The 21,613-nt window shown below is 54.4% G+C and overlaps 2 protein-coding genes across 6 annotated transcripts in view; one reads left to right on the forward strand and one right to left on the reverse strand.

Annotated features, from left to right (window-relative positions):
* On the forward strand, positions 1-9,190 carry ZNF219 (zinc finger protein 219). 2 transcript variants are annotated; one of them, XM_060096532.1, is made up of 4 exons: positions 1-389; positions 5,441-6,848; positions 7,182-7,313; positions 7,588-9,190. In XM_060096532.1, the coding sequence occupies exons 1-4, from the start codon at positions 165-167 to the stop codon at positions 8,190-8,192; spliced, it is 2,370 nt and encodes a 789-aa protein (XP_059952515.1). In that variant the 5' UTR covers positions 1-164; the 3' UTR covers positions 8,193-9,190. The 2 variants fall into 2 exon arrangements, with proteins under 2 accessions (XP_059952515.1, XP_059952514.1); XM_060096531.1 differs by lacking the exon at positions 1-389 and adding an exon at positions 5,056-5,143 and having other exon boundaries at positions 7,588-9,189.
* ARHGEF40 (Rho guanine nucleotide exchange factor 40) overlaps positions 8,482-21,613 on the reverse strand; it is a 21,606-nt gene continuing 8,474 nt past the window's right edge. The window contains exons 9-24 of one of the 4 annotated variants that reach the window (XM_060096528.1): positions 19,431-19,526; positions 19,210-19,325; positions 18,725-18,851; positions 16,963-17,085; positions 16,718-16,861; positions 15,611-16,221; positions 15,255-15,489; positions 14,807-14,893; positions 13,991-14,206; positions 13,116-13,286; positions 12,131-12,308; positions 11,299-11,403; positions 10,917-11,060; positions 10,279-10,409; positions 9,818-9,862; positions 8,482-9,579 (exon numbers count right to left, since the gene is read on the reverse strand). In XM_060096528.1, coding sequence (XP_059952511.1) covers positions 9,821-9,862; positions 10,279-10,409; positions 10,917-11,060; positions 11,299-11,403; positions 12,131-12,308; positions 13,116-13,286; positions 13,991-14,206; positions 14,807-14,893; positions 15,255-15,489; positions 15,611-16,221; positions 16,718-16,861; positions 16,963-17,085; positions 18,725-18,851; positions 19,210-19,325; positions 19,431-19,526 — 2,526 coding nt within the window. In that variant the 3' untranslated portion in view covers positions 8,482-9,579; positions 9,818-9,820. Of the gene's footprint in view, positions 9,698-9,817; positions 9,863-10,278; positions 10,422-10,916; positions 11,061-11,298; positions 11,404-12,130; positions 12,309-13,115; positions 13,287-13,990; positions 14,207-14,806; positions 14,894-15,254; positions 15,490-15,610; positions 16,222-16,717; positions 16,862-16,962; positions 17,086-18,724; positions 18,852-19,209; positions 19,326-19,430; positions 19,527-21,613 lie in introns of all 4 variants that reach the window. The other 3 variants (XM_060096527.1, XM_060096529.1, XM_060096530.1) reach the window with 3 other exon arrangements.

The following is a 21,613-nucleotide window of genomic DNA, read 5'->3' on the forward strand; positions in this document are numbered from 1 at the left end:
TCCTTCCCTCCGACAGCGCCCCCAGTCTCCAAACGGCCCGCACCCCGCCCCTGGCGGCCGCCTCTCGCGGCTCCCGGGGTCCCCAGCTCCCTGTCCCCGGAGCCAGAGCCCCGCTCCCGCTCTCGCTCCCGCGCGGCTCCCAGCCCCGCCGCGCCGCCCCCCGCATGCTAATGGCCGGGCCGCCTCCCGCCGCACACAATGCGGGCCAGGGCCGGGGGCGGGGGACCGGGGAGGGGGCGGGGGCCGGGCCGGGGGCGGGGGGGCCGGGGCCCGGCGCATCTCCCCCGGCCCCACGTAACGCTGACGCCCGCGCCGCCGGCCCGCCGCCCGCCGCCGCCGCCGCCGCCGCCGCCGCCGCCGCCCGCTCCGCCGCCGCCCGCCCGGGGCTCGTGAGTAGCCGCTCCCCCCACTCCCGGCCCCCCCTCCGCCACCCGGCCCCCGCCCCCGGCCCCCGCCCCCCCTCCCGGAGGGGGGGCCGTTACGCGCTCCCGGCTCGGAGCAGGTGCAGGGGGCGGGGGCGGGGGAGGGGCGCCGGCTCGGCCCCAAGCAAACTTCGCCCAGAGCTCCTGGGGGGCGGGGTGGGGGCGGCGGCCACGGAAGCCCGGAGAGCTAGGGGGGCCTCGAGGGAGGGGCGCAGGTGGGGGAGCCGGGAAAGCGGACACCAAAGGGGAAAGGCCAGCGGGGGCGGGGGGGCGGGCGTCTTTGTAGGGGCCCGAAGGCAGGGCGCGAGGGGCCTGGGGGTGCGGGGCGGCAGAGCTGGGAGCCAGAGTGGATGAGTGCCCCCCGGCCCAGGTAGGGCTGTTGGAGGAGGGGGAAGGGACCCAAACTCTCCGGGAGCGGGGGGTGGGGGAGGGGAGAGGATGGGGGGTGCTTCCCTCTCTGCGTCCCAAACAAAGTGTCACAAAGAGCTCGGCCGGCGGCAGCGGCGGAGGCGGCTGCAACTCAGCTTTTGTTCTCCCGGCCCGGGTAGCTGAGCCCTGGCCTCCCAGTCTCCCAACCCTGTCCCCCATCATCCTTCTGGTTTATCTTCCCCGGGAGGGGTCTGGGGTGCTGCTGGAAGAAGCTCTTGCACAGGATGAAAGGTCTTGCCCTACTTGCCAATCTACTTCTGGGAGGGAGATTTTCCCAGAGGCTCTCCTACCCACTCCCCACCCCCTAATCTGAGAACTGAGGTTCATATGGGTGCCAAGACTCTGACCTTTCTAGGGTCAGCTCCAGCTAAAGGGGCTTAGGGCTGGCTACATGCCCCCTCCCCCAAATCCAGGTGTTCCAGAACTTTCAGAAGAAGGGTCAAGTTGGGACATGCCCCTGGGATAAGATTCTCCATGGTGGGGTGGCAGTAGGTGAGCAGGTGTACCTTCCTCTCACCTCATGCTGTACATTTGAAACCCATGACTGAGGTCTGTAACCCCAACTCAGGGCAGTGAGGATGGAGGGAAGGAGTCTTTCCCAAGAACTCAATCTAAAAGGTGGGCAAGCTATGCTGTGGGGTCAGTTTGGGGGAGCCACCTGAGCAATGAGGTTCAGAGGACCATGGAGAGGAGACCATAAAAGTGAACTACTGGCATGTCTGTGTGATAAAGGTGGTCTTGACTCTAGACCACCTAAGGAGTTCCCTTTTAACTCCATCTAGTGCAGCGTTAATCAATTGTTAGGGGACTTGGAAGGTATAAGGATTCTCAGAGGGAAAAACATCAAGTACAATATTAGAAATGACCAGAGGCGGAGACCTAGTCACAAATATACTTCAAGTCCTGAACACTTGCCCCTTACACTTTGACCCTAAAAACTTTTGAACCACAAAGCTTGAGGGACAATCTTCATGGTCCTCCAGTCAGCATATGCTTCTGTGTACTTGTCCCAGTTGTTTCTAAGAGTCTTCTCACCAACCCTTCCATCCTTCCCTGCTCAGTAAGGTTTGATGGTCCACACCAGCTCTCCTAGCACATAAAAGGAATTGGCCTGTTGCTTTGGAAAGATTTTGGATCCCTATCCCTGGCCCTGCATCCCTATAGAACCCAAATAAGGGTAAGATAACCCTTGATTCCCAGTGGGGGTGGAAAGTAGGTCAGTGCTACTGTCTGGCTAAGTCTCATGGATGGTGTTTAGTCCTGACTATAGAAATTGACTATAGAAATTGTCCTGACTATAGAAAACTCTGACTATTGCCCACAGGCAATACATGCATGATCTAGGTCCCAGGTCAGTTAATAAAATCTGGGGCTCTGTCAGTGCTTTCTCCTATTGAGAAAAACTCATGGGATCAGGTTCTTGGGACCCCATTTGGTGAGGAGATGATTCAGGAGACCTTGACTAGGCCTAGGAGGGTCTCTCAGTGGTTTTGTTGATTTGAGGCCACCCTCTGGGGAAACTTTCCCTTCTTGGGAATTCAGCTTCAATTTGGGCCTTCTTGTATATCACTGGATTTCCATCCTGGAAACTGCTATGTGCAAAGCAGGTTTTTTGTTTTTGTTTTGTTTTGGGGGAGGAAGCTTTTGCCCAATTCCTACTCTACTTGCCTTGGATATGAGGTCAGCCTCCCATGAGGTATTTTGTTTACTATCCTATAGGCAGTTTTAGGGGCCCTAGAATCTTCTCAGAATCAGAGTATGTGCCCATAGGTTAGTCAGCTATGACCATGCAGTATTCCCAGCCTCCCCCCTCCTCCCCCACCATCTGCTTCCTCTGAATATACCAGATTGGCTGTACACCAGGATGTTCCGGGAATCCCCAGGAGAGCAACAGAATGTGATGGACCCAAATACGATGCCTCAGTAACTCATTCCAGGATGTACAAACTGTAACTGTCAGAACACTCCTTATAGCTAATTAAAATTCTTCTAGTTACATCTATTTTCTATTATATCTGTCTATTTTCAGTGACATCCAAAAGGCCAAAATAATCCCTCTGGTACCACTATTTTTTCTCCCCCTCTATGGTTTCCAGTTAGGAATTTTTACAAATCCTCTGGCTTTTCTCAGTGCCTTATCTGTGGCGCTAAAATGGCAAATGTGGCCCCTCTAGTACGTCATTGCTCTATGGTACAGAGGTGGCCAAAGTGGCTCCTCTGGTAGCCCACTGCACTCTCCATGGTACTGAAGGAATGACCATTTTGTTTCAGCATCTCTCTGGGGTCCAGAAGAGTCCTGTGACTCAGAACCACAAAACTTTTGAACTGGAAGGGACCATCAGTATAAATTAGTCCAACCCTCTTATTTTACAGATGAGTAAACCAGGAGGTTAAGTGATTTACTGAGGACTGCAGAACTATTAATGGTCTGACTGGGCCCACAGTAGTCTTGCACCCCTCAGTCGTACTCTAATTCACCTTTCATTATACTACTCAGCGAATTTGGCTAGGCTCTTGGTCTCAGTAAAGGGGCTTATTTGGAGGATCCAGAAAATGAGGGTGGATGCCTTAATTTGGAGCTACAGAAATACAGATATTAAAAGTGGTGCTGGAGGTTGTTTACTGATCCTTGGACAAAGATATTTTGTTAATTAATCTCAATAAAATTCCCATAACACAGATTCCAAATGTAACAGGTACCTGCCCCTTCATAGAGTCTTATCCTATCTACTAAATGTCAAAAATTAAAGAAGCCTTGGATCTCCAGAGCCTTTTCTCGTTGCAGGGCTGACTCCTGGCTCAGTTCTCTTTTATTAAAGATCCTTAAGCAAAGTAATGCTGAGTCCTTTTCTTTCTCAGTAACCGATTTCAGTTTCACAATGCCTATTGTAAGGAAGTTCTTTATATCTCAAATATTCTTTCTGTCTCAGGCAAAAAAAAAAAAAGGTTAGGCCCACATTTGTCTAGCCTTGACCAGAAACAATTCTGTATGTAAGTAAGAAAGATAGACTGGATGACTTCTGGTCCATTCTCCTAGGCCTGTTTCCATGAATCTTAATTCTGGGGTTGCTTCTAAGTCCTAATGCTAACCTCCTCTGCAGCTTAGAATCAGGAGATTCCCCACCCACACACACCGGCCACCAAGTCCTCTTCCTCTCACTGCTCTTCATCCTCAGAACTGGAGCTCTGTACATCCCAGGCCCAGAGAATTTTAGCCTGGAGAACTTTAACCCTTTCCAGCTCAGAGTATGTGCTGAGCCCCTATCTGTGCAGATGGCCCAGCCCCGCCCCCCATCCCTCACTCCAGCCTCTTGAGCTCAGAGCCTGTGTAATCCTCCTCTTGTGTGAGGGAGCCTCTCCCCTGCAGAGAGGAGGAAAGCCTGCTTTGGAACAGCCCTGGACAAAGGGGCTGAGATGCCCCATCAAACTGCAGGCTCCAAGGTTTGAAACAAGGGGATGAATCCTATCTGGTATTTGCAGTTTTTAACCCCTTCCCAAAGCCAGCAGCGCCCCTTAACTTCCACTCCTCCCCCAACTCTCTCTTCATTCCGTCTCCCTCTGGCTCTCTCCCCCTTCATGCCCCTCCCCCTCTGTCTGTCTCCAGACTCTGCTGCTGGGAGGTGTTTCTCTCCCATGCATGAATGAGTCTCTGTAATGAATGGAAATGAATGGATCAGGAATCCAGGCGGAGGGAGGAAGAAAGAGGGGGAAAGACAGAAAGACAGGGTAAAGGCAGAAGGAAGAACTATGGAGCCTGGAAGAATGTTTGGCTGGCTGGTCAGTTAACGGTCTGAGAGCAACTGGTCCCACTTGGATAACTGGGGAGCATGGCAAGCCCACCCCATTTGCTCTTCAAGCTGCACAGCCCAACCTAAATGAGAGAAGGGTATACTGTGATGGTCTCCTCCACCACGAGGGTGGAGAGGAAGTGGTGGGGGGGGCTTGGTGATGGTAGTGGTTGTTCTGGACAAGGCATTTAATATGAATAATTTGGGGGAAGAAATCTGGGTTATCAGGGAGACTTGTGGGCAAATAAAGGAGTACAAGTTTTGAAGACAGCAGCCCCCTCCTGTCTCAGGATGTAAGGAAGGAGAAGGGATAGGTTTCAGAGTGCTAAGAGTCTGGGGTTCGGGGTGAACTCTTCCCACTGCTGAAAATCAGGGCTCACCTCTTCCTCCAAATCTGTCTCTCTTGCTTTAGCTCTTCAGCACCTGTTGCCTTCACTAGCAGCTTTTCCTCCTCCTCTTCCCTGCACTCCTCAGAACCAAAGAATGTGAAGGGGGTCCATGGAGGTGAGTGAAGCTCTGGCCTGAACCTATGAGTACCTGCAACTATACTTCCTCCCCTCCCTACCTCTCTCTCTTTCTCTCTCTCTCTGGCCTCCCATTATCAGAAGTTGTTTTCATGGCCCTCACAGCTCAATTCCCATTCATCCCCCAGCCTCCCCAGTGTGAGTGGGAGGGGCACCCGGTGTTCGTGGTTCAGGCCCTGACCCACCCTCCCTCGGGTTCCTCTGGCTCTCCATGCCCTTGCTTTCCCCACAGCTCTCCCTTCTCCACCTTTTGCTCTACTCACATCTTTCTCCACAGGGCTCACGTCCCCGCGCCCCGGGCGGCCACCTAGCGCCGTCGCCACCGGCCTTTGACGGCGAACTGGATCTGCAGCGCTACTCCAACGGGCCAGGCGTAAGCGCCGGGTCTCCGGGTATGGGAGCAGTGGGCTGGTCTGAGAGTCGCACAGGCGAACGGCGCTTCCCCTGCCCTGTATGCGGGAAGCGCTTCCGCTTCAACTCTATCCTGGCTTTGCACCTACGGGCGCACCCAGGCGCCCAGGCCTTCCAGTGCCCGCACTGCGGCCACCGTGCCGCGCAGCGGGCCCTGCTGCGCTCGCACCTGCGCACGCACCAGCCTGAGCGCCCGCGAAGCCCCGCCGCGCGCCTGTTGCTGGAGTTGGAGGAGCGCGCGCTACTGCGGGAAGCGCGGCTGGGGAGACCCCGAAGCTCAGGGGGCCTGCAGGCCACCCCTGCCACTGAGGGCCTGGCGCGGTCCCAGGCTCCTTCGTCGTCCGCCTTCCGTTGCCCCTTCTGCAAAGGCAAGTTTCGCACCGCGGCGGAGCGCGAACGCCACCTGCACATTCTGCACAGGCCCTGGAAGTGCGGCCTGTGCAGTTTCGGCTCCAGCCAGGAGGAGGAGCTGCTGCACCACAGCCTGACAGCCCACGGAGCTCCTGAGCGCCCCCTGGCGGCCACCTCGGCTGCACCCCAGCCTCCGCCTCCACCCCAGCCTGAACCCAAATCCGTCCCTGAGCCCGAGCCGGAGCCTGAACGTGAGGCAACCCCCGTCTCCGCGCCTGCTGCTCCCGAGGAGCCCCCTGCGCCTCCGGAGTTCCGCTGTCAAGTGTGTGGCCAGAGCTTTACGCAGTCCTGGTTTCTCAAGGGCCACATGCGCAAGCATAAGGCCTCCTTCGATCATGCATGTCCTGTTTGTGGCCGCTGCTTCAAGGAGCCCTGGTTCCTTAAGAACCACATGAAGGTGCACGCCAGCAAGCTGGGCCCACTGCGTGCCCCGGGGCCTGGTTCTGGGCCTGCCCGGGCCCCCCAGCCTCCTGATCTGGGCCTGCTGGCCTATGAGCCTCTGGGCCCCGCGCTCCTCTTGGCCCCGGCGCCCACCCCAGCTGAGCGCCGTGAGCCTTCGAGCCTCCTGGGATACCTGAGTCTGCGAGCCGGCGAGGCCCGGCCCAATGGTGAGGGCGCTGAGCCTGGGGCTGGCCGCAGCTTTGGAGGCTTCCGCCCACTGCCCTCTGCTCTCCCAGGCCGGGCTCGCCGGCACCGCGTGGAGGAGCCAGACGAGGAAGAGGAGGTGGTGGAGGCAGAGGAAGAGACCTGGGCCCGGAGCAGGGCGGTGGGCCCTCTGGCTTCACTGCCCCCACGCCCAGGCGAGGGCCCAGGGCACTCTGCGACTGCTGCGGGGGCCCCGGCGAGGTCCACCGCCACGCAGGGTACGTAAGGGTCCCCTTTCTCTGAGGATTTCGGCATCCTGGGCGCACTCTGTCACCACCACTGCCCTCCTTGAGTGGGGACAGGAGGGCAGTTTCTTATTTCTTATTTTTAAGAATTTTCTTATTTCTCAATTTTCCTCCCCTGGAGGCTTTACAACCTTTTGAGGGTACATTTCCACTCACAGCAAATCAGACCTCTCAAGTTCCCGCAAACATGCTGTTTCCTTCTGGGCTGGGAGGGGAAGCAGTCCTGTGGGTGGGTATGGGGACAAATGGCCCTAATAGGGTTAGGGCAAAGGGTCCCTCTGACTTCTTGTAATGTGTGTATTGCAGAAGAGAATGGGCTCTTAGTTGGAGGGGCCCGGCCTGAAGGGGGCCGGGGGGCCAGCGGCAAGGACTGCCCCTTTTGTGGAAAATCATTCCGCTCAGCGCATCACCTCAAAGTGCACCTGCGAGTGCACACAGGTGAGGGGGGGCAGCCTCCGGGGTGGGGAGGGGACTGGAGGGCAGGAAGGGGGGCGAGAGGCCCATGGGAAACGCCGGGAGATGACATTCTGCAGCCTTCGGATTGTCCAGATGAGATCGTTAGGAAACGCCTCTTAATTAAACGAGAGGCGTGGGAGAGGCGTGGGAGAGGCTCGGTTTTCCTCCTGGCCCGGAGGTCTGTACTCGGAGTGAATTGCGGGTTAGGGCCGGCAGTGATTGTGACTCGGGCCCTATCGCACCCCCCGCCCTCCAGGAGAGCGCCCCTACAAGTGTCCGCACTGCGACTACGCGGGCACCCAGTCCGGGTCGCTCAAGTATCACCTGCAGCGCCACCACCGGGAGCAGAAGAGCGGGGCAGGCCCCGGGCCTCCTCCAGAGCCGCCACCCCCTTCCCAGAGGGGTGCAACCCAGTCGTCGGGAGCCAAGCCGGCTGCGCAGCCTGCGACCTGGGTGGAGGGCACAGCGAGCTCCCGGCCTCCCTCGAGCGGCGCCGCGTCGGGGTCCCGTCGGAAGCCCGCCAGCCCCGGGAGGACCCTGCGCAACGGGCGAGGCGGTGAGGCCGAACCCCTCGACCTGTCCCTGCGGGCAGGGCCGGGAGGCGAGGTTGGGCCGGGGGGTGCCCTCCACCGATGCCTCTTTTGTCCCTTCGCCACTGGAGCCCCCGAGCTTATGGCCTTGCACTTGCAAGTGCACCACAGCCGCAGGGCTCGGGGCCGAAGGCCGCCCCAGGCCGATGCATCCCCGCCCTATGCCCGAGCACCGTCCGGAGAGACCCCTCCCAGTCCTCCGCAGGAAGGGGAGGAGGGCCCCGGGCTGTTGCGTTCAGGAGAGGCTGGGCTGGGGGGGCAAGAAAGGTAGGGGGCCCTCTTACGGGCTGTTAGCTTAGTGAGTTTACCCCGCAGGAGCGGGGCCGCGCTAGAGGTAGTTGGGTAGAGCAGCCAGCAGGGGGCAGCGTGGGACCCATACCCCAGCCCCGGGCGGATCAGAGGTGGAGGGGGCAGAGGGCGTTAGGAGGGTGGGTGGGCGATACCCACTCAGCCCAAGAGAGAGTCACAGTGCCTTAGAAGTGGCAGGGGTGAGGATCAAAGAACGGGGTCCCAGGGCTGGCAGAGAGGAGTGCTCCTGGTGAGGGGCAGCTTTGCCAGTCTTTGCTGGTCCATAGGCGTGAGAGTTTATTTTTGTACAATGGGTGGGGGTGGGGGCACTGTACCCTTCTAGCCCCTCCAGGGGCCCTGTAGACGTTGCTATTTTTGGTACGATTCCTGTCATCCCTGTCGCAGAGTTGTGTCCCCAATAAACAGGTGTCTTGAGGCACAGGGCACTGTGTCTGCCTGCCTATGTCCTGTCCTCCTTGGGCCACTGTGTCCAGAAAATAGTCATCTTTTCAGGCACTTTTTATCACCCAAAGAGCTTGGTAAGAAACTTGGGCTTTACCCTCAGGCTTTGGCTTAAGTAGCTCAGGGGCAGGGCCCAGGAACTAGCATTTAACAAGTAGCCTAGGGGATTCTCATGTACTGTGATCTGAGGACCTCATTTTGAGAACTGCTGAATGGTGCTGGACCCCAGCTTGACTGTGACCAGCTCAGCCTCAAGAAGTGGGTGCAGCATGAGAGCAGGAACTTCAAAGGGTGCATTGAACCTCTGGGGGCCACTCCTCTGGGAGGGCACACATTCACCCAGGCACGGGCCCAGCTTTGGCCCAGTAAGGGGTACAGGGTACCTTGCAGCCTTGGTTTTATTTTCTGTGTTCTAGTTAATGGTTGGGTGAGTGGAAGTGCTCAAGTTAGTGGTATCACCTCAACCCTGAGGTCTGCTCTAGCTCTTCAGAGACAAAGTGTGAGTAGATATATTTAATATAACAATAGTATTAAAATAACAGTTATTACATATATAAAGTTTGCGGTTCCCTAGCCCACCCTTCTATAATGGTTTGCATAGCTCCGTTTCCTATGACACCCCAGAATGGAGTCACCAGGAACTGGCAGAGATGAGTCTTCTCAAGGAGGGTCAGGGGGCAGGACGAAGGGGCGAACACAGGCTGTCGGGGAAGGGCTGACACGGAGCGGTGTCTTGGGAGTATGCAGTGGCCCCGGATGGGGAAGGACTGGACGAGGGATAATTTCCCCACCTCCAGGGTATGAAGGCAAGCAAGTGTGGACACTCTGGTTCCTGCAGGAAGGCACCTGGCTGGGGAGAGCTAGAGACAGCAGTAGCGGGGAAACACACTGGTCCTTTGACCTCCTTTCTGTCCAAGAAGCAGAGGGAAGGAATTCAATGCTCTTCCAGTCCTCCACTATGTCCCCCCAGCATCCCAGCCCAAAGCGTGCTGAGAGGAGGGCCTGTAGCCAAGGTCTGGATCTTCTCTAGAAGCCAGGAAGGAAGAGGGAAGATGAGTTGGGAGAGAGAAGAAGCTGACTCCCAAGCCGCTGGGGAAGGGAAGAGGGAAGGCTGTAGTATGTGGTAGAAAGCGGGTACCAACTCACCAGTCACAGAGGTGTGGTGGGGTCACTCAGGGCTCGGGCATGACTCTGAGGGAAGAGAAACTGCAGTGAATTTAAAGGATAAGAAACGACCTCTTATATAGAGAGGTTATATAACCTTTCTCTCTCTTCCAAGCCTGTCAGTTAGTTCACCCCTCTTTCCTCCCCAGCGTTCCTGAATTTTGCTGATTTAATCCAAGTCCAGGCTGTTGGAATTCTCCCCGTTCTATCACTCCTGCCCTCCACTCCTTATTAAAGATTCACTTCTGACCTTGAGCCCTCTCAGCCGGGCCTGGGGAAGAGGAGAAGGGCAGACTGGACAATACATCCCTCCAACCTGTAGCGTTGCTGGGAGCACAGGCTCACTGGTCCCCCTGCCCCTCATGGGTTGAATGATGAGAAGAGCCCACCCAGAAAGTGTCCGAAGAGACTACCCCATTCTCAGCCCTATTGCAAGGACTTACCTGTCGGGATAGCCCTAAGATCCCTCCACTGGCCAGGATGGGAGTGCTGCTCCCAGGGTGTGGGCGTTGCAGGCTGGGGCTGTTTCTTGGTCCTGGGGACACATCTCCAGAAGAGGCAAATGTTTCTGGGGCTGGAGGGGAAGCTAGGGTGAGAGCAGGGTATAGAACCCCTCTAGATTACCTTAAGTAACCAAGCTGCTCCATCAGGGAAGAAAAAGCTCCAGAGCAACAGGAAGCTGTAAGTCACCATAGCAATCCAGTTGCAAGAGAACCCCCCTACCAAGAGGCAGGAAACTGTCAGCAGCATCATTAGAGCAACCAGAGGGGAAGCGACAGGAAACTATAAGGATTGCCGTGGTGAACCAGGAGGGTACAACAGGAAGCTGAAGCAGTTTCCATAGAAACCCAAGGAGAGCTAGAGAGAGAGAGGTACAGAGGAAGTGCTTCTTAGCAACAGGCTGCTGTAAGCATTACCCTAGCAACCAGATGGAAGGCTCTTTTAGCAATGGGGAAGCTGTACATAGTTGTCATGGCAGCTGGGCCCCTTGGCTAGAGAAAGGAATTGCTCAGCAGCAAGCAGCCTGAACATCACCATGATGACCCAGCTGTTGGGAGCCACCCCTTGAGAGGTGCCTCACCCAGGGAAATTTGCTTGACGTCCAGATCCCAGGCCTCCTCCTCGACGCGGGCAGGCAGGGAACAGGCTCCCGGGGAAAGACCGGGAAGGGAGGGGCCGGCATGCTCAAAAGATGACACGGCCACCGAGGCCCGGGTGCGGGCGGCTGCAGAGAGCGGGGTGGGGGGGTGGAGGGGTGGGGTGCTGGTGTGGGAAAGCCCTCCTGGCTCCCTGAAATGCCCCTCAGTTCATAGAGGGCCTCCCAGTCAGTCCCACAGTTTCTGGGAAGACATATCCACTCATGACCTTTGCTCATTTTCCACCATGCCTCCTCACCGTACTTTCACTCTCAAGGTCTTGACTGCTGGAGGCCACCCCCCCACCCCCAGCACTCTGGCCCTCACCTCTTCCAGTGAGCAGGGCACTCAGCGTCCGCTCCCCAAGGGCTTTGATGTCCAGGAAGGGTTTATTCCCAATGCCCATGGAGACCATCTGCTGCACTCGGAGCTCTAGGGAACAGAGACCCTGTTACCAACCTCTTGGCTCCTTCCCAACTCTCATTCCTCCCTCTCATTCCTCTGGTATCTCTTGTTATGCTTCCTGTTGACTGTTATGACATGGATGGTGATCGTGGTCCTCGACTTCCCCCTCAGACTTCTGTCTCTTCTCTCCTATATGTTGCATCCTGCCCATTTGTCATTCCGGCTTCCCAACTTCTCTTCTAATACCTTCTTCCCTTTATCTTGGACATTAAGAGCAAAACTCACGTTTTTACATACCTTTACAGTTTATCAAGTGCTTCCATATATATCACCTTATTTAATCCTTCCTATCATACCAAGATGTAGATGTTGCTTTCCATTTTTCAGATTAGTGGAATGAGGTTCAGAGAATTAAAAAACAAAAACTAGCAAAAGACCCCCCCAAAACAAAACAAACAAACTAATCCTGGTAACACAGCAATTAAGTTCTGGAAGGCAGGTCCGGTGAGCACTCTCTCACTCTCTTTTGCCCAGCCATTTGCGCTTGCCTCCCTGAAATTTGCTAGCTTCCTCTTTCCTTTTGGTGCACCTTAGATTAAGTTCTATCAGCAATCTCTCTCATGTCAGATCTTCAGTCTTCTCATACGTCATTCTCCATCCTACATCCTCTTTCCCCGGGGCACTCTCCACACTCTCCAGCTAACCTGCCATAACCTTGATCCCAAGCACACCCTCTCCCAGCTCTGCCTGGTACCCTTGTTGTGGGCCGCCTGTCTCCACAGCAGCTGGGCAATAGAACTTGTCCACTTGAGTTTGATCTCTGGTGAGGCTGCTTGCAGGGTGTACGCCTCTCGTGCACGCCGCCGCCGAAACCACAGCTCAAAGCAGAGCCCACTGTCCCCGATGTTTTCTGTTAGCCCCATGTCAGCAGTCTGAGAAAAAGCGGAGGAGAGTGGGTGAAGACGGAGTGCATTCTGGCTAGATGATACCACGTGGAAAAGCACTACACTTAGCCTGGCATCTGGTAGATGCTTAGTAAATGTTTGCTCAACACCTACCATGAGCCAAGTGCTCTGCGTTTAGTCTTTGTAACAAGCACGATTTACAGAAGGGGGGTGCCCAGACACACAAAGCAACTTGTCCAAGGGCTTATCATAGCTTATTGGAGAAAGAGTTCAAACTCGTGGCTATGTTATTCCAAACTTAGGCTTTTTTCTCTATACTGGACTCTGCTGGAACTAGTGTAGGGGGACAAAGTCAGAAACTCTTAAGAGTCATGCCACAACGCCTGATCTGGGACTAGGCCGCTATTGATGTTTATCTGGATATCAAGGCTGTTTCCCTAAAGCAAGGCCTCCCTCCTCTTGGGTTCTTCAGTTCCATCAAGTTAAGCTATATTTATAGTGTCCTTTCTCCTCCTCCCTCAGGGACCATCCCTAACTCAGAAAGCATGTGTGTTCCTAATGGGAAAGGTCCTCCCCGCTTCTGGTTTGGAATGCCTCATAAATCTCCTGCATGAATAAGGAGAACCCCATGGAGTAGACCAATGACAGGGACTTCTGTCACCTCGGCACCCTAACCTGATGTTTGATTACAGGCCAAAGCCTGTTCTAGATGATACAGATTCTGAACCTGGGTTGGGATTGAATTTCCAGAACATCCTGCGTTCCCAAGAAGAGCATGACTTCCTGTCCCATCCCCATGGTTTCCCACCCCCACCCCACCCCCAGGCATTGTACCTTAAAGGACTGCTTATAAACAAAGGTCTCTGACCCCCCCTCAGGGCCCTTGAGCTTGCTGAACAGGAGGAGATGCTCAAAGAGAAAGACGTGGCGAAGGCACTTCTTCCGGCCACAGATGACTGTGAAAGGGTCCCGATGCAGGAGTTGTCCCTGCTCCTTCAGATCTATCTGGGGAAAGCAAAAGGAAAGGTCATTGGCCCTGGAGCCCTTTGTATATATTTTACGGGGAGTAAAAATGGGATTTATAGGGCCAGGGGCCGAATGCACTGGTTCTCAGGCAGAGTCAGGAAATCAGGGAAGCCCTTGGCCTAGAATCCATCCACTGGTCACCACGCACAGCACACCTGGCCCAGCAGCACAGCCCTGAAGATAGAAGGTACATCACACAGTAGGGTTTATAGCCTCCAATGGGTAAGCCTTTGCATGTTGGGGACCAAAGCACCATTTTGCCCCAGGAAGAGAATCAAATCAGCAAAGAACCAAAGGGAAAAGAGGTCTATCCTAGAGGAGGTAGGTTTCCAACCTGTTCTGGAACCTCAGGACTGGAAAGAGACTAAGGAGAGGAGAATAAGGTATATGTTGAATGTTGAGATACAGGATGAAGTGCAGGGTAGATAGAGATGAGAATTAGGAAAGGAGTAGGAAAGCACAGGCAGATATAGGGCCACAGGATGTCGTGCAGGACATAGCTTCTTTATTTATAGACGAGGAAATTGAGCCCCAGTGAAGTTCAGTGACTTGACCAAAGCTATCCAGCTGGTTAGAAATTACAGCCTGGAGCCCTCTGACCCTGAGTCTAGTTTTCTGGTCACCAGCCCACAGGCTACAAGGCTAGGCAGCCCAAGCTGGAGTGTCTGGAGCCACGGCCTCACCTCGCAGCCACGCACCGCCTCCACAGCCAGCAGGTCTTTGCCGCGGGTCTCTTGTTCCCGGAGCAGTTGCATGGCAGCCCCAAGGGCCTGGCGCTCAGAACTTGGTTCAGGCCCAGCTTCCCTTAGGAGCTCCTCCAGGAGCTGCCCATACCTGGCCAGCTGCTCCAGGGGCTGCTGCAGGGCCCGGGGCAGATGAGGGCCCCCCTCCATGGTGCCCTAGTTTGGGGCAGAAACAGATAGGAATGAGGGGAGGGGCTGGAGCTGTTCGGGTCTGAGCCCTTCGGGGAAGATGCGCGGTATTCCGGGTTTTTAGGGGTAGGTCAAGCCCAGATACACCCAAAGGTAAGGCGAAAAACCTTCCGCCAGAAAGAAAGGAGGCAGGAGGGCTGCAGGAGATTCCGCTGTCCTCTATATCTTGAGGGAGAGTGGAAGAGGAATACAAGTAATCCCTTATATTCTCTGGCTTTTAACTTTTGAAATCACTTTCACATCTTTGGATGTGAGGCCTTTTGACCCTCAGAGCACTCTCTTAGCTAGCTATAGCGAATACTGCCACCATTCACTAGATGAAGAAACAGCGGCCCACAGGAATCAATACTATTGCCCAAAGTCCTCAGGTGCGCTGGATAAGAACCCGGGTTCACCTGGCTCCCAGTCCAGTGCTTGTCCCACCCTCAGCAACTCTGGGAGATTATTGGTAGGTGACGTTCCTGGTACATCCAGGAAAGCTTTTTTTCCCTGAGAGATTTTGAGGTTGGGTGGATTTTAGGTCTTCCCGGCCCCTCCGCTTCTCGTGAGGGTTGGAGAAAAAGTTACCTTGGTTGGGGGGCTGAGGGCAGCCAGACCATTCTCCAGTTTGTGCCGGTGCTTCACATAGTGGGCGTAAAGGCTGAACTGGTCCCCCTGTGCCGGTAGGGAAGCGCTAAGTCATTTCCAGTGAGGCCCTGCAGACAAGCCTCTCCCTTTCCTCCTCCGCATCCTGTAGAGCCCGAAGGAGGGACAGGCCACCAGGGAACACTCAGTCTGCCTGGGGAATGACAGGCTCCCGTGGAGAGAGCGAAGGCCAGGCAGCACTGGACGTCGGGGACACATGAGCTGAGTGGATCCAGGAGCCCAGCAAACGGCAGTAGGCACCGGCGTTTGGGGCCACACATTCTGGTGGTGGGTGGGGTCGGGGGGCAGATACTGAGAAGGAGGGACAAGCAGATGGGGCTGAGACATGTGAAGGGAGAAGCCCCGGAAGGAGTTTCAGAGGCTGACTCACATGGCGAAGGAAGCAGGCCCCGATGCGCAGGGGGTGGGTGGCGCAGCCCTGAAGCTCCCGCAGAAAGTGTGTCCGGTGGAAACTGCGGAGCCTCTCCCGGGCACTCAGGGCCGCGGCCCAGGTGCCCCGCAGTTCAGGGGTCAGCTCAGGCCCAGCGGGTGGCACTGGCTCACTCAAGGTGGCCACGTACTCCTGCTCACAGGCAATCAGTTCAGACACCAGACGCTGCTGGGCGCTGCAGGTACAATGAGTGACGGGAGGTTGTGGCATGGGAGGACCATGCCAACAGTATCATATTCTTTTCCCGCGGGCCAGCTGGGCCTGCCTCTTGGGCACCAGCTGGGCTGGGCTCTCACCTGATGCTTCGCTTGCGCTCCATCCGGGGGGTGCCTACTCCCCAGGGCCCTTCTGGGCCCCCGGCCCGGCCCAGCAGCACATGTTCCCGGGGTGAGCACGTCCTGTCTACCACCTCCGTACTGGTGACCTCCAGGCCTCGGATCAGCACCGTCCTCGGCGGTCTGCCCTCTGCTTCCGGAGCCAGCTCGGGGCCCTCGTCTTCATAGTCCTCCCCACAAGGCGCCAGGGAGCAGTGGGACGGGGCTGCCCGCGGCCCGGGACTGCTGGGGAGCAGCAGGGAACGGAGGCTGGGTGAGGGGCTGTGGGAGCCCCGCTGGGCCCCTCCGCTGCTGGCACTGTCTGCCCGTCGTCGCCGGTGGCCCCGTGGACTCGCCTCCGCTCCCAGCTGTTGCTGAACCCTCTTCTCCAGCTCTCGGCAGCGGGCCCGGCAGTGGCCCCACTCTCGCAGAGCCGCCGGGCTGCCCAGGTCCAGGGCCAGGGCCCGCATCTCCTGGAAGGTGCCAGCGCTGGGCTCCGGGGTGCGCCGCAGGGCCAGGGCTGCCAGCACTGCTTCCCGCCCCGGCCCAGCTCCTGCGAGCCTCGTGGAACCTTCGTCCACCCATTCATGTGCCTACAAGGCCAAAGGGGTGGGGAGTGGCGAGGGGAAGGAGTGAGGTCCTGTGCCACTTCCACACGCTGCCCGATAACAGCTCCTGTCCTCCTTCGCTGATGGCTTCCCAAGGCCCACCACACCCCAGTCCTCTTAGAACACCTCCCCTCACTGTCCCGGCATCACGGCCTAGCGTGTCACTCTGAGCTGGTATGGAGACAGAGGGGCCTAGACGAAAGGATGGCCGATACTTAGAATTTACAAGTGGCAGACTCTGTACTAAGTACCTGTTACATACTGCTTACGTAATCGTCACTCAGCCCCGTAAGGTAGGTGCCACGAGGCACACTCAGGTTTAGTATCCTGTCCCAGGTCATTCATCAAGTAGGCGGCAGAGCCAAGAGTCAAAGCCCAGAAGACGGCCTCCTAAGTCCCTGCTTCTAACAACTACCCCATTAGCTTCTCCAGGCAGAAGAAAGGCAGTGGTGGGCATAGAAGGAAGAGGCTCAGCACATACCTGCTGGAAGAAGCGCTGTAGCCGCAGAGCCCGGTGGAGGCCACTCTCAACCTGCTCCAGGCGCTGTTCAAAGATATCCAGAACCTTCTGGGAGGCAGGGTCCTCCTCCAGGGCCAGGGCCTCCCTCGCCTGAGCCAGGCGCTCCTGGAGAAGGGAGGCTGCTCTCAGACCTGGCCCTCAGTCCAGTCAGTCTCCCCTTCCCTCCCCATGTGTTTCCTCTCACCTGCCCCTCTCCCCCTTCTCACCTGAACCTCAGCACTGAAAGCCCGGAATCGTAGCTCTGTCTCCTGCAGGGCAGACAGGGAGTCCCCGGGCACAGCAAAGCTCACCAGCTGCTCCTCCCCCGGGCCCGAGAGCCACTGCAGCACCTGGGGCAGACAGGGTGGGAGAGCGGGGCCATGAGGGAGAAGGGGCCGTGCAGTGGAAAGGAAAGCTGAGATCCAGCTCTGACCCCACCGCCCCACCCTGTAGAACCTTGGGGGAAACCATTTCATCTCAGCTGTAAAGTGGAAGTGATAACAGGGAATGGTGGTAGTTTCCACAAGGGTCAAGTAAAGTGAGTAAGCCATCTTTGTAAAGCACCAGTTGAAGGGGAGGCTGGGCTGGCAGGAAGCCCTGAGAGACGCATGCTAGGGTTCCAGGGCTATGCCTCCAGGTGAAATAGATAAAACTGGGGTGAGCCAGAGGCACGAGGGCCAGGAGAAATTTCACATTCATAGAGCCTAGAGACAGGGACCAGGCTTGGAGAGACACTCCAGGCGTGTGTGTGTGTGTGTGTGTGTGTGTGTGTGTGTGTGTGTGTGTGTGTGTGTAGCTCCAGTTGCCTATTATGGGGCTCTAGGTACTCTCGTGTTGGTTCTGGGATATCTGACCAAAAAGGGATGGTAATTCTTCCCTCGGAAGAAAGGCTGGAATCTGGGGTGAGACAGCCTGAGGACGGGAAGTTTGAGAATGTTCCCAATAACCCGTGCCAACAATAAACACTTCTACAGTCCTTTGCTGAAATCATTTGATCACCCGAACACCCTTGTGAGGTAAGCCTTACTATCACCCCCCATTCTGCTGATGAGGACTTGGGGACTCAGAGATGCTTCCAGACTTGTCCAATATCTCACTCCTAGCAGAGAACTCAAGCTGAACACTTTAGACTCCAGATCCTGTGTGCTAATAGTTTTTAGACAGGAGGAAAACAGCTAATAAGCAAACAAACAAACAGTAGGAGATACAAACCTTTGGATGCTGGGATGGAGGAAGCTAAATATGCAGAAATCTCAGGAACAGAGACCCCTGCCCCCACCCTGCTTTAACACTGACCCTGAGATGACCTTTCCCCTAAGGCCACATGCAGGTCCATGAGGTGTTCACTTACCACACTTAGGAGCTATGGAGGAGCAATCAGATTTCAGTGCCCCTGCGACCCCACAAGGTAGGGTGGAGAGCAAATCCCTATGGAGTTCTTAACCCCAGGAGAAAAGAATCAAGGCTCAGAGAAGCCAGCTTTATTCCTGAATCTTTCCCACAAAGAGGCCTTGGTTTCCAAGGCCTTTAGCAGTTTCCACTGTCCTCTCCTTCCAAGGTGGAGGGAGGTGGGACCTTTCCGTCCTCAGGTTTGGGGATGACATTGCACAAGGGGTGGAGGGAGCTGGTATCGATAGACATTTGTTGCTTTTAAGCTAAGGAGGTAGGCACTCAGAATCAATCGGCTCTTCCCAGAATCCCCTAGGGCACCTAAGCCTCTCTCACAGTCTCTAAGGATCCTTGATCAAACATCAACAGTGGGAGGGGGAGATCTGGCTTCTCTTCTTAGTGGGTGCTGAGATGCTATCTCCCTCTTGTTGAATCTCACACTGACCATGATCAACTTCCAGGGGAGATGAGGAGAGAGGGAGGGCCTTTCGACCAAGCCAGGTTAGGAGAACACCATCAACTGTAAGTATCAGTGGGAAAGGGTGCTGGAGGCCAGGCCCCCAGGTGGAGTTAAACATGGGGGAGGAGGTCCTGGCTCACCTGCTGGAGTCGGTGCAAGCGTTGCCGCTGCTCCTGCTGTTGCACATGTAGGTTGGAAAGGCGCACAAGCTGGTGAATGGCTTCGTCCACCTCCTGATACAGTGTAGCTGGGCCTGGGCCCTCCAGCCTGGGTAGGGAGGGGGGCAGAATGAACCACTGCCTTTGTCAAGCCTGCCCCGCAACCCCATCCCATCCTTGCATCCCAACGTGAGGAGTGGCACGGCATCCTGGGTCAGAGTATGGGCCTGGATCTGAATCTTTACTCTTCCATTTACTGACCAACCTTGGCCAAGACATTAAACATTTCTGATCCTCCAAATCCCCATTGATCATCATAATTAGCACCTAGGGATGTTGTGAGAGTTATGAGATAAGTGGAGAAGCATATCTTGTCCAGATACATGCTTAGTAAGAATTATCTGGCAGCCCCCTGCTGTGTCTCCATCCTCCACGTCCACCTGCACCCACACACCCATCCCTCGTACTTGCTGCTGTGGGTGGAGCGCAGCCTCATCAGGATGGCTCCCCCATCCCTCTGCAGCTCCGTCAGCCGGGGATCTGCCAGTACCTTCTGTAGGGGCTCAGGCATTCCTGCCGCCTCCTGCGGGGCAGGGAGAAGTTGACAGTTGGGGTTCCACCAGGAGGTCCTCGGCTCAGCCCAGCCCCATCCCCACCTCATCCCCTTTTGTCCCATCTCATTTCCTACCTCTCCCTCTGGCTCTGCTGCTCTCTCTAGCTCCTCAATGGCTCGCCGTACAGAGCCCAGCACACCTCGGCACAGGCGGCACAACCTTTCCACTTCCTGAGACAAACACACAGGAATGGAGTCCAGGGACAGAGTTCAGGATAAGGGGCCTAAGCCCTAGGATGGAGGAGGGGCAACCCCAGAGACCTTTATGGGGGCAATGCTGGGTTCAGTTCCTGACTTTGTCGCTTACTAATTGTATGACCTTAGGCAGGTCCAGAAACCTTCCTGAACCTCAGTTTCCTCAACTGTAAAGTCATGATAAGACACACTGGATTTAAAGGTTTAAAGAGATGATGCTAGGTAAGCAGGTATCATGGGCCTGGCGCATCTTACAGCTTAGTAAACATGAATCTCCTTTCCCTCATCTGCACTGGCTCTTGACCCTATAAAACCCTTTTCTCTGCCTCTTCAGATGCACTTCCCCTTTGATCCACAGCTTAGAGGCCATGTTACAGACCCCCTTTAATACTAGGCTCAGATCATGCTCATACCTCTTTTCTTGAATACTCACAGAATTTAGATTCATAGAATCAGAGATTATGTCACAGTTGCTGTACTGTGAGGGCAATGATCTTGAGGCTGGAATGCTGGTGCAGGGAGCAGGTACAGAAAGGCACCATCTCCGGAAGTAAGGTATATTAATTTGCTCAAGATCACATGGAACCAGAACCAGGCTCTCTGACTCTCAGCTCTTTCTAGAACCCCAGTGATACTCTTTTGCACTCTTCTCCAGTTGTTTCTGACTTATCATCCACCAAAAATGATATGCTGTTTAATGTCATATTAAGAATTGCAAAAAGAGAAAATTACAAGCCAATATCACCGATATCATCTGATATCACTGATAAACATAGATGCAAAAACACTCAACAAAATACCAGCAAATCAAATCCAACAGTGCATGGTGTATGATTATACACCATGATCAAGTGGAATTTATTCCAGATATGCAAGGATGGTTCAACATCTGCAAACTGATCAATGTGATACACCACGTTAACAAAATGTAGGATAAAAATCACAAGATCATCTTGATAGATGTGGAGAAAACTTTTCATAATATTCAGCATCCACTTATGATAAAAACTCTCAACAAGGTGGATAAAGAGGGAACATACCTCAACATAATAAAGGCCACTTACGACAAACCCACAGCTAACATCATCCTCAATGATGAAAAGCTGAAAGCATTTCCTTTAAGATCAGGAATAAGACAAGGATGCCCACTCTTGCCACTTCGATTCAACATAGTTTTGGAAGTCCTAGCCACAGCAATCAGAGAAGAATAAGAAATAAAAGGCATCCAAATTGAAAAGGAAGAAGTAAAATGGTTACTGTTTGCAGATGATATGATACTATACATAAAAAATCCTAGAGACACCACCAAAAAACTACTAGATCTCACCAATGAATTCAGTAAAGTTGCAGGATACAAAATCTATATATAGAAATCTGTTGCATTTTTATACACTAATACTGGACTATCAGAAAGAGAAATTAAGAAAACAATTCCATTTACAATTGCATCAAAAAGAATAAAATACCTAGGAATAGACCTAACTAAGGAGGTAAAAGACCTGTACTTGGAAAACTATAACACAGTGATGAAAGAAATTGAAGATGACACAAACAGATGGAAAGATATACCGTGCTCATGGATTGGAAAAATTATTATTGTTAAAATGTCCATACTACCCAAGACAATTACAGATTCAAGGCAATCCCTATCAAAATATCAATGGCATTTTTCACAGAACTAGAACAAATAATTCTAAAATTTGTATGGAAATACAAAAGACCCTGAATAGCCAAAACAATCTTGACAAAGAACAAAGTCAAGGGAGGTATAATGCTCCCTGATTTCAAACTATACTACAAAGCTACAGTAATCAAAACAGTATGATACTGGCACAAAAACAGACACATAGATCAGTGGAACAGAATAGGGAACCCAGAAATGAATCCACACACATATGGTCAATTTATCTATGACAAAGGAGGCAAGAATATACAATGGGAAAAGACCACCTCGGCAATAAATGGTATTGGGAATACTGGACAGCTACATGCAAAAGAATCAAACTGGACTACTCTTTCACACCATGCACAAAGATAAATTCTAAATGGATTAAAGACTTGAA

Source organism: Mesoplodon densirostris, chromosome 4 (assembly GCF_025265405.1).
Source record: "Mesoplodon densirostris isolate mMesDen1 chromosome 4, mMesDen1 primary haplotype, whole genome shotgun sequence".
Lineage (NCBI taxonomy): Eukaryota > Metazoa > Chordata > Mammalia > Artiodactyla > Ziphiidae > Mesoplodon > Mesoplodon densirostris.

Excerpts from the sequence above, each read along its gene's own strand:
- ZNF219 (XM_060096532.1), top strand. The coding sequence starts at position 165 with ATGCTAATGGCCGGGCCGCCTCCCGCCGCACACAATGCGGGCCAGGGC. Across the intron at positions 6,849-7,181 it reads GAGGTCCACCGCCACGCAGG|AAGAGAATGGGCTCTTAGTT; the intron begins GTACGTAAGGGT and ends TGTGTATTGCAG. Across the intron at positions 7,314-7,587 it reads GCACCTGCGAGTGCACACAG|GAGAGCGCCCCTACAAGTGT; the intron begins GTGAGGGGGGGC and ends CCCGCCCTCCAG.